Source organism: Dromaius novaehollandiae, chromosome 6, assembly GCF_036370855.1.
Source record: "Dromaius novaehollandiae isolate bDroNov1 chromosome 6, bDroNov1.hap1, whole genome shotgun sequence".
NCBI classification, from domain to species: domain Eukaryota; kingdom Metazoa; phylum Chordata; class Aves; order Casuariiformes; family Dromaiidae; genus Dromaius; species Dromaius novaehollandiae.
The window spans coordinates 48,836,806-48,849,146 of record NC_088103.1 but is presented as its reverse complement, the minus strand read 5'-3'; the positions used below and the strand labels follow the sequence as shown (position 1 = coordinate 48,849,146).

Genomic DNA, 12,341 nt, shown 5'->3' with positions numbered 1-12,341 from the left:
AAGCTACTAGAATGGAAACTGCCATTCCCACTTGCACGATATGCACTTTCAAGCAGATTTATGGCACACCCTTCTTTTCTGGTAGAACTGTTTCTTCTACTGCTTGGTGTCTGCTGCTAAATCAGCTGCTTCTGCCACCACAGGGGTCAGCCGGGACAGCTCTTAAATAATACAGGGAGAAGGAAAGCATGTAAAAGTAACTCTCAGAAATAACTTCTTAATGAAAGTATTCCATATTACATTCTGTTGAGTTTAATGCTAAACTTGCAGCTATTTTAAACAGTGATTGCAAGTGTGCTTAGAGCAACACAATAGTAAATCCTTTCTTCAAGTATGCTGTGCATACGCTAGCAAAATTAACCACAGTACGGGGCTAGTTTGCCAACAATTCTGACTGTCTACTTCAGAAAAGCTACACAGCAGGTATCAAAAGTGGTTCCAACTCATCCATCATTTTGGAAAGGCGAATAGCGGTTAGAAATCAGAAACAACAGATTATCTTAATTTTAGTTAATGGGGGAAGAAAAAAGGATGCACACCTTACTCTTTTCTTGTTGGAGCTCTATTTGAATGTCTGTGAGTTTTGCCCTGAGCTCTTCGTTGGCAGCTTGCAAGGCAGCTAAGGCATCGGGCTTTTCTCCCTTAGCTCGGATGCTGGCACCCTTCTTTGACATTGTGAGACAGCGTGACGGGGAAGGGGAAATCCCAAGCAGAGACCCCTCCGTTCCACCACTCGAGGCTTCTCGTCCTTGCTTCCGTCCCACTACATTTTCTCACTTGCCTAGAAAGAGGGAAATCACATAACTGCTGTGAAAGTGCCAGAGTTGAGCAGGTTCCACAGTTAGCCAACAAGAGTACAGCAAGATTTAAGTGTTTTCAACAGATTTTAAAGGTATTTCACTCAAAGGCAATTCTTGTGATCAAATGCGTATATAACCAGTAGTGCACCACTTCCCCATGGATTTCAATTTACACAGGTCAGCCAGACTATAATAAACACTTCTGAGAGTGTTTCATAGGACAGGCCACACAACATAGAAACGGATCGTGCCATAAAGCATCCCACCCATTGCCACCTGAAGAGTACATGAAGGGTGCAAAAGACCATTTAAAACACGAACTTTAGAGCCATTTTTTGCCTTACATCACTGTCTATATGTGGAGAGCAGGAACAGCAGGCAGCTGGATACCATACATTTCAGGAAAGCAAGAGGCACGCATGAGTTCACACGAAATCTAAAGTAGCTCTATCCTAACACGAAGTAAGGGCTGGACAGAGCTCAAGTGTAATAACATTTTTGCTTTCATCTCTCTAGAGCAAAAGGTTAGAAGCACAAACTATAGCGGTTTTTTTTTTTTTTTTGGCCACTTTTTTTGCATGTGAATTCATTTAGTGCAGACGATATGGATGTTCTGGAGGGATGTCCTGGCTATCCCCCAGCACCATCAAGGCTTGGAGACAGCAACAGCCAAGAAAACTATTTTTAATACAGGCAGATTGTTCCTATGTTCTTTAAAAAATGTCTTAAGATAAACAAAGTTTGTTTTACTCAAAGGACTTTTTCAGAAATTCACAGTGAAAATAATAAAATTAGAAGCTACAGAAGCAAGCAGAGATTATATAAAAGCAGTGGAAGCTTCCCACAGAGGTATGTGTGGTGCATCATCAACACAGGAACTTACATATATACAGGTTTATCTAAGCCTATAACGTATATATTTTATTCATACTAAGAGGTTTGGGGTTAAACCAAAATAAACAGAACTGAGACAACCAAATTCATTCTGTTAAACAGTGAAGAACTGATCTGGCAAAAGTAGACCCAAACTCACAAAATTCATATATTAATATAGTGTTGGGCTCTAGTCTAACCCATTAATCTGAATCCATTCATAAACTACACAATGTACATACTTCATAATGTCTTTAGATTTGTCAGCAAAACATATCCTATAATATTAAGTACAGTACTAAGAACTACATGTATTTATTAATTTTTAGTTCAATATTATCCAACAGAGACTTAGCCCAAGAATATTCAACAGTAACATTTTGGAATGGGTAAGCAAAATTAGTCTGTAGAGAATGTGCCAAAGGTAAAATATCATATTACCAATGAAAATCAAAGGTCTTTTTTAATCAATACTATTAAGGACAGAATGTTAGAGTTATTGATATCCTTGCAAAAAAATCTATTTTAAGTTAGAAAAATTGTCATCTGTAATTGGCCTAGGATTTTTTTTTTCTTCATATTCATCAATACTGTGATGCTTCTTTTAAGGTTAAATATTCTACTTCCCTCCCCTATAAATATCTTTCAAAAGCCCTCACTGTTCATAGCAAAAACATCATGCCCTCTGACGAAGCCTCAGATAATCATCTGATATCCATCCAGAATACTCTTATGAAGATGTACCTCAATATGAAACGCACACAGGAAGTGTACCTAAACACCTGACTCCTTTCATGGCCTGCACTTTTTTGTGTCTTTAATGAAAGAGCCTAGCTGGCTCTGAACTCTTCATTTTAAGTTACACTGAATATGCATTGACTTAAAGTTACATCATTGTGTAATTTATTGTGAAACAAGAGGAAAGTGAATGTAACGCCACAGGATACAACCAAGGTCTGGCTGGGTGCCACAGAGACTAAATACTGAATGGTCCCTGGTCCCACTGACTGCAATTGAACCCTGCCACATAACACCTACTGCTGGGTCGGGGCCATACAGCAGGACACGGATTCACTCCAAAGAATTTACAACCTGAAAGAGACAAACACAATTAAAGATGGGGAGGAATATGATATTTTCTATATATTTATGTTGTTTTTATGCAGCATGTATCCTGTGGTTCAGAAAGTTCTGTCAGAGCTCTATGTAAAGCAAAATAAATGGCACATTAATCAAATTAAGGGTAACCCATGTGGTCTGCTTTGTCTGCACAGAGAAGAACGTCACTGAAGTTATCAAAGTTTGTCTGTGTTTGAACTGAGTCATTTCTCATAGGTGTGGATGCAGAAAGACTATTAAGTCTATTAAAATTATGTTCTTGATCACTGGAAATTAAACTCTGTGCTGAACAAGTCAGTAGGAATTGTTCAGCTTGCTGTTTATTCTTCCTATTTATCAATAGAATGAAAAGATTTAATTCAATAGATGCCTAAGGGTAACATGAAATTCTATGCAACACGCTGTGGCATGGGTCACCTGTGTTTATCACAGGTCAGGAGAACATTGACACAGTATGGTCCATCCTAAAAACATGAACGTTCCCCTCAATGTTTCTTTCACACTTCATATACTTTCTGAAGGATCTTCTCTTATAATGAAATTACCTTGTTAAACACTATGAAAAGAGAATCCACACACTACTGCACAGACTGAAAAATCCTAATTATCTTAAATGCTGCCAGTGTTCACTTTTATTCCATTTTCACTGATGCTTAAATATGAGGCTCATGTCTGTATATTTCTGAATCTCTATGATACCCAGTGCTTCTTAACTCATTCTTTTGTCCCTGAAGGAACTGCTAGTGTTTTCCTTAATAATTGGCCCATCCATTTTTCTACAGCCGTAGGATTAAAGAAAAATCACAGAATGCTATTTTGAATTTGATTGGGTGAGAAAATCCCAGACCTAAAAAGCAGATGTTGTGCTAGAGGGTTTTTTTTCTGCAGATTTAAATCAGCATATAGGCTGAGCCAGTGACATTCTCTTTAAATATACAGTCATTTTCAGTGATGTTTTCCATTCTTCTCCCATGGAACTCCTTTATTACAAAATCATGTATATATGCATGCAAAATCATATATATACACATAAAATCCACAGAATAGGAAAGGTGGTTAATTCAATTCTTTAAATCAAGTATGATATAAAAGTCTACTTATTAGCACGCAGATAAGTATATAGTTCTTTTGAAAACACCACACACTATATTTGGGGTGACAAAACTGGGTGACAAAGGAAAGGGGATAGAACAAACTTTCAAATTCTATCGATTCCCATCAGTGACCTGGCAGGGGAATTGACATCAGAAAAGGCCTTCCAACATGGAAGAGCACTCTAAAGCTGTAATGAGATTTTCCCAAAGAAAAATCAGCTCTTTTGCCAGTACTTAAAGTAATAAGCCTGATTAAAAAAGAACTACATAGAAATTAGCTAAGGACTCTTTTTAATTAAGTCTTTAGAATGAAAAAGAACATAATGATAAAATTTGAATGTAGCCACTAATAACACCCCAGGATTAGGAAATTCTAATAATAGGAATTTGATTAGTCTTTGTAATGACCTGACGGCCCAAATGTACTAATATCAACCAGATCTGCAGAGCAATAGAAAAACTGCTCTGCGCATCACCACCTCAAGCTCAAGAACTCAGGGAGACCAAGAAGGTTTTTCAGAGGAAGACCTTCAAGCAGAAAAGTGTTTCCCCTTTCTCAAGGTAAAAATGGGTCTATGAGTTGTAGATTTGCTCATGTAAGTGGTGGAGTCTGCTGGAGAGGAGGCTATGGCAGTGTTTCAATGCACCTTTAGAAATCAGCAGGGAAGTAAGCGCACTGGTCAAGAAGTGGCAGTACCTATCAGTGATGCTATGGCTACATCTACTCCCGAGTATGTCAGACCTCAGAGCCTCTTTGGCAGGGATGCCTATGCATCTCTGAGATGGAAAAGGCACGCACTCAGGAATGACAGAAAAAGAAATACTTTCTGCCTTCACTGGGTGTGCTCTCCCGACACGCAGGATGCTTCATGCTTTCCCTCACTGTAAGAGAGGGACCAAAAAGTATCCATCTTTGCCAAAGAAATGTGTGTGGGGAAATCAAACCAGCTGTGAGGACTGGGAGTTTCAGTATAACTAAACTCTCAATTCAATGGTTTAACCCTAACTTTTTGTTATTTTACACAAATTAATAAGTGTGAGTAATACAAACCTCTTTAGTTAGTCTAAATTAATAAAACTCCATTGACTTCAAAGTTGTTATGGAAACTTACCTACTGCATAGAGCATCTTGAACTTCTAAGCATGAAAAGATTAAAATGCATTATGAACAACATCTATTATTATAGACCAGCCTTATTTATCTCTGGTAAACCAAGAAATAAAACCAGAATTGCTATTTACCTGCTAGGACATTGATTTTGATGACAAAGCATCAAATCCAGCTGTTACTAGTACTTAGAACAGAGAGTTCGTATCAGATAGAGTAAAACCGTTAAACACTTCATATATAGCATTCACTTATCTGTTTTCCCACACTGAAGAAAGCTACAGGAAGAATAAATTAAAGAAAAACAGGTAGCTAACAGGTACTCATTCCGGATGGTATAATGGATCGAAGGGGAAACCCCCAAAGCAATGGTTTTATTTTCAGAAGTTGCTGACACACAGAGGACCACTCCAGTACTCATTGTCCTATAGACCATAAAGGGATTTAGAGTCATTGGTCCATGTGGTGGCCGTTAGATTGTTGTTCCTAGGGATAATAATGGGAAATCACACTGGACAGAGTAAGGCAGCTTTCTAGCGACAGTCATAAGCTTCTGTGTATGTAAATGGACAAGAATCATTGTTGGAAGCTATGAAAGGAGTTTTTTGTATTAAAAAAGTCACGGTCTTGTAATACACAGAGACAATGGTGTCTGTTGATGTGTGCCTGTGCACACAAATGATTAAAGCCATCTGGGGGCTGATGGACAAACGCCAGTCTTAAAACAATATTGCTCCCAAGTAGTAGATAGCAGGGACTATCATTACCAAGATCCAGCACACTGCTCAGCTCCAGGGAAGGAGATTCTGATATGGCTGTTACTGAGTTTACAGAGGCAATAGTGTCTGCCAGCCTTTAATTTATTAAAGCTAGCAGTATCAGTTTGGGCAATGCCTATATAATTCCGATAGTGTAATTTTAGCAGGTATCAGTAATGGTGCTCTAAAAGTTGGTCCTCCAAAAGATCCTTATGGGATTATTCTCTGTAAAAAATAAAATCTGTCATTCTTTTCCCCCTTCCTAACCCTGTGGCTGGTTTTGCTTCACTTCAGTTCGCTTCATTTCACTCATACCTGCTTCTAAACCAGTCTCATCCCCTCACTCCCTTCTTCTCTGTTCTTATCTTTCTTTTGCCGCATTTCTTGCCACCCCCACTGGCTCTCTCATGGTGCAAACGATGGTTTGCTTGGACTGGAATGTCTTCCATTTCCTGGATTATTCAGCATGACTGCAGTACTTTGTTTTCTGAGTCCCTTACTCAGATCTATATACACAGGAATATTTATGTCAATTTTCAGGTCTCTTTTTATCCCTGATTAAAAATACAAAGATATCAGAATGCAGCTGAAACCCTGCACCTAAATGATCAAACTGCCGGTTCAGAAAGAATTAGTGACACTGGCTCTTGCTTGAATATGTGCTTCAGCAGTTTCATCATTAGGAATCTCCAATGTCCCATGGAGTCCAATGTCACTAGCATTCAATAAAAGTACTTGCATTTATTTTACATACATCACCTATTAGAAGACCTTACACCTCCACAAGTGTGGGTTATACAAAGAGTGAAACCTTGCTGATGTTAAAATACTGTTGCTCAATTCTGTTTCTAGGCATTGATTCAGATATAATGTTGATCCCCACCACTGACGTGATTTGGGAAAATCACATTTTCAGGGGAAAGCAGAGCATCAGTGGTAAGCATGGAAGAAGTAATCATTGCGTCTTTTCATAGATTTAAGGCCAAAAGGCAATGTTTAATCATTTAGTCTGACCTCCTGTCTAATACAGGCCTTCACATTACAGTGTTTCCAGTGAAAAGTTTCTGACAAAGACAAACGTACAGCAAGCATCAAATGGATTAAAAGGACCTCCATCTCCTACTATCTTCTCCCTGTGAATATATACCATAATTCACCACCTGAGCAAAACTGAGCTCTTCTGGGGTTATTCAAGAATAATTTTGCCCACCTCTTGAACCATAGTTATCACCTTTCTTTTCTGAATAAAGATCACGAGCATCCAGGAAAATCCAAAAATGAAAAATGCAGGCAACTCTCCAAGTCTCGAATGCTCTGAGTAAAGATATATTTCTGGAGAATTCCCATTCAACACTATTGGCAGATAAAAGCTAGAAAGACCTGTCTGGTCTCAAAGAGAAGAGAATACCTTAGTAGTTTATCTCTCAGTATTTTAAAAACTTTACTTCTTACAGAAGACCTTGTAAAAATCAGTCTTATTTTATCATGTTGGATTCCAATCTATAGGGAATGATGAGAAAGAAAACAGTTTACATTTGGAGTTATAAATGGAAGAAAAGAAACAGGTTAGCTAGCAGAAAGTTTTAGAAGTTACATTTCCATTTAATGAGCAAAGAAACAGCAACTAATCTAAAGAGGAGATGAGTGAGTAAATTTGATTCAACAGGGGCTTTATGTGAACACCTGAGCTGCTTAAAGCCAAAAGGAAAAAATTTCAGCATATTAGAAACACATTAAAGAATAGACTGGGTGCTGCCAGCAAAAAAGATTTACAGCCAACACTTTAGTTTGCACAAAAATAATTTCCAAGCCAGCATCATTGTGCCAGTATAGAACTCGGCACAGAGAGAGTCTGTCTTGCTGGAGCAGGAGCATAAAACAGGCATTCCCGATTTGTTCAGCCACTCTGCTTTAATGGCTAACATGTGGTAAGCCTAAAAGGCTGATGCTTAGATGCCAAAACTGAAAACAGAATCTTAAAAGAGTCCGTGCCCCCACAGCTAACAACACAGCGCAGCGAGACACTATAGTCATAATGCACAGCAGTAATGGGCATGAAAGCCATTTCAAATAAGAAGTGTTATCTAACCATTGCAATTTTTACCCTTATTTGCCATGTGTTATGTAGGAAGGGCATCCACAAGCCTCTTGCATCATCCTAGTAGAATAGTAAAGCCTTCATATTTTTGAGACTGGGAGAATATATTATGCATATGATTCCTGGCATGTTTGATATTGAAAATAGCATTAATAATGCATCAACAGCTGTCTTCAGCAGGCCTCATCATTCTTTTTGCCTCCTGACTTGCAATTCAAAAACCAAGGCTAATTGGAAAATGTGTTTTCTATATGGCAGTTTCTGAAATCAGTGGTTCACTGCACTTAAATAAATATATCTCTGCCTGGAATACCAATACTTTAAGCTAAACAGATACCTTAAGCAAAACACTATTCTTACAAATATTGACAATTTCTGATATAAGATAAAGCTGTGTGAAAATGTTTCTTTTTTTATTCTTGACAAACTACTAATTAATAACTTCAGGCAAGTCCTTTTTTTTGCCTCTGCTGTGCCTCAAAATGTTATAATAAAAATAAAATACAGTACTGTCTGAATCCTCATGTCCTCATATGTGCAAGCTCTTCTTGAGTAATCTCAAATTTTCATTAAAGGTTTCAATAGTCTATAGATCTGAATGCAAGCAAAAGAGTTTTCTTCAGAAAGGGTGTTTCATGCTAAGTGCTCTGCTGGTGTAATCATGTCACGTGCTGTTTTTGTGTGTGTAGTATTTTTTTCTCCCAGAGAAAATACTTTACTGTGCAACTCACTCATAATTATAATTGGAAATTTGTTTGTCTCCAACTAAACTGAAAACCTATACAAAACTGGTTAAAGCATTTTGATATAAAGAAGCTGCCATGGCTAAAGTTGCAAGACATTCTTTAGGATGTGAACTGGCATAAAACAAAAAAGGATTCAAGTCTCACTAACCACATGCAGACAAATTCAAACTGCTCCCAGCACAAGACAGCAGCAATATCAAGCATGAAAACAAACTCCATATGAGTTTGTGTTAAGTCCCAGGATGGTATTAATATCCCTCTAACCTTAGCTGATGTCATCTATATCATTAGAATGTTGTCACAGTCCCGACTGAGGAAAGCATCTCCATGAGGGTTATCATGGGGTTAAGATTGCTCCAGTTTTACTAGACTTGGAGAAGGGAGGGATTAAGAAGAAGGGAGGGATTATGTTTTGCTGTGAGATTCACAAACTTTTATCCTGACATTTGACTGGACTTTGTTGAGTTTCATTAGGATCTAATGAAATCAGTAAAGCCAGTGAGCAACTGTCCACTTTTTAAAAGGAAGTGGTACCTATTCTCATTTCTTTGACTCCCTAATTTTTAGTGGAATTGACCCATACTGACAAGAAGCTTTAGAGCGTTTTCTAGCGCTTGCAGAACCCTGATTATCCTGTGCAATCTTATTTTGTTGTACACATGGAAATCTTTAGTTCATGATCATGTACAATTTTTAAAAATACCTCTATGTCATTCAGCTCAGAGAATGGACCTAGTTCCCTTAATCCATAAATTGTTCATATTCTACAGTTTGCTCACCTATAAGTGGACACTCTATGGTCTGATCTATTGTTCATACCTAATAAGAAAATATCTATTCCTCGATTTCTTTAGCACACTGAGCACAGTATCAGTATAATCGGAGTATTTAGTTGCTAAAACTGCATTTTTCAACTTGGCCAAGTTTGAGTAGATTTTCATGTGTCAGATTGACCCAAATGAAGTTTTGTTGTTTATCTGACCAAAAGCTGCAACAGTAATAATGACCATCTGGGGTCCAATAAAATGCTCAACTGGACCTCAGATGGAGTATTTACTTTCAGGCAGTTACAAAAAGCCAGAAAACAAACTGAACTTATCTGCCAACAGGGGACTGCTAGAGCGCTCACCCAGAATGCTGGAGAAGCATGCTCAATTTCTCTGTTCATCCGAGGGAGTGTGCCACTTCCCAGGAGTGCGCTTGCTGCTGTGTTAATGGGCATCACAACTGGAAGTACCACTTTGTAGGATATACTCACATATTCATTGACCCAATAAACAAAAGCACAAGCTTTGCAATCCCTGTGTGGACTCGATATCGAGTGAACTCGATAAAACGGTTGATTTGTCCCTTGTTTTAAATATACTTTGCCTTCCTGATTCAGAGTATTCCATATGCTAGCTGTGTGTTGATGTTAATACTCCTCCACCCCAAAAGTTTTGTAATCTAGGCTCTCATTTCTTGGACTGTACAAATTCTGAATGTTTCAGAACTGTTAATGTGATTTTTTCCTAGTTTTCATGAACACTTAAATTTTTGTCCCAACCTAGTTGATAAATTCAACACAAATGGTTTTCCACCCAGAAACCACATTTTTTGCTGTACATATTATTTCCTCAGCTGCAACATGAGAAGAAAATCTGATGGAAATTACATAGAAATAACCATTAAGCAAGTAGCCAGTCTTGAAAGTTCTGAGATCAAGAAATAATCGCAGATACACGTATTGCCATGTACTTATAGTTACACTGTGCATTTGCTAGATGTATTCCATTATGATATCTGTTTTTATGTTGTTTATATACTGATTGTATTAATAATGCAAGGTTATGCATTAATGCATAATTATGCAATAATATTTATATAATATATAATTATGCAGTAATATGCATAATAATGCAAGAAAACGCAGGTTAAGTCAACTCAAACTTCCAAAGGAACATATCTGTTTTGACCATACTTATGCTGAGAAAGTTTCAGTTTCAGAACAAAACTTCATATGAGAGCTAGTAGAAGACATCAGAGAGAAAGGATGTGAGACCCGCATTCAAGTCCCTACCCTTAAACAAGTGCCCTACCTACGCGGAAATACAATGTCTTGTCTTGAAGACTTCCACTCTGCATAAAGAATTAAATATCAAGTATTAAGTAAAGTGCTTAAGTAAAGTATTAAGTATTAAGTAAAATTAAGCACTAAGTGCTATCACACACTACAATATGCAATCAAATGCCTTCACAGAATAGAAGATAGGAGATCCACTTGAACGTAAAAGAGACGTTTAAGGTACTAAATTCTGAATTAAGGTTCTAAATTTGTCACTTTGTATCAGTAATCATTCTCCTGCGAAGCTCCATCCAGAACAGCTTATTTTCTGACGGTTAGGACCATGACTTATGACATGGAAGAGTTATATTCCTACTTATCATCTATATACAGAGATTTGAACAAGAGTTTCCCATATTCCATAGGAAATACAACCACTTATCAACAATTGGCTACTGTAGAGTTAGTCTCAGTTTCCAAAAGGGAAAAAAACAATCAATTTTTTTGAGTGTGAAACAAGTCCTGAAACTTATTTTATGAAATGGTATTATGATCTTCTGGTAGCCCTTACAAAAGCAGACAGTAATCAGTTTTGGCAGATGGAAGTCTAGCCAAAGTTTTGCTTAGGATTAGATCAATTCCAACAGCAGCTTTAACAGACACATGTCAAATCCTGACTGACCTGAATTTTTCCTCAAAGATTAATCCCTCAGCTGTAGTTACTTTTAACTCATTGATGGCTGGACCATGTTTACAAAATTACAAGCATAATTTTGAAAGCTACATATATGTAGCTTATATACATTTATATATGCAGAGTTACTGTGTGTATGTGTAGATAGCTGTTTGCATACAAACACACATGTAAATCCCATCCATTGATTTTTCAACCTGAATTTTTACACAAAAGCATGCTTTTAAAAGATAGCTTAGTCTCAAATGTGTGAATGCACTACACAGTTAATAGTTTATAGTGATTACAGAAGAGATTAATAGAATTTAAGTACTGAAAGACATAATTACTACTAAATCTCAACATGTAGAACATGTGATTTTTTAAAACCATAAATTTACTGTTACCTAAATATGCCGCCTATTTCACTTATACACCTCTTATGTGTAAATTGCTGAAAGAAGTCAAGAAATTAGGTAAATTAAAAAACAGTGGCTATTATGCAGAAAGCTAATTCTTCTTTTTTCTTAGAGACTTTATAATACTCAAGGAACAGAAATACATTGGAGTTATTACACTAATATTACAACAGTACACCTATCCAAGTTCTGATTTAAACTGGAGCAACTCAGAGTAATTCCACTGATTTATGTACAATTACTAGAGACGAATGCATTTCAAACTTAATTCATTCAGTGTAATATTGTATCATTCCATTATCTTGAAGGCAAACAAACTGTTCTAGTAATGCTATCCATTTTCCCATGGAATTCATGCCTGTATAATTAACCACAATCAACAGTAACACAGATGGCATCATATGATCCAAAACCCCTTTATGAAAACATTTTAAACATGTTATTAACATCCCTAAATAACTAACTATTTAATGCTCCAGCCCTCTTCTATGTGAATACACAACACAGCTGGATTTGAGAGGGCGAAAGGCAGCATTTAACTAGAAACACTGTTATAAAAGAATTTCAGTTCTTGGATTTATTCAATTTATAAATGAGCTTGTAAATAAC

At 37.1% G+C, this 12,341-nt stretch overlaps 1 protein-coding gene across 9 annotated transcripts in view; it reads right to left on the bottom strand.

The window, feature by feature from the left end:
- The window catches only part of JAKMIP3 (Janus kinase and microtubule interacting protein 3), a 120,948-nt gene that overhangs the window by 73,258 nt on the left and 35,349 nt on the right, over nucleotides 1-12,341 (bottom strand). For all 9 annotated transcript variants that reach the window (XM_064514413.1, XM_026115893.2, XM_064514417.1 and 6 more), the window contains one exon: nucleotides 540-781. In XM_064514413.1, the coding sequence (XP_064370483.1) occupies nucleotides 540-674 (135 nt within the window). In that variant the 5' untranslated portion in view covers nucleotides 675-781. The remainder of the gene's footprint in view (nucleotides 1-539; nucleotides 782-12,341) is intronic.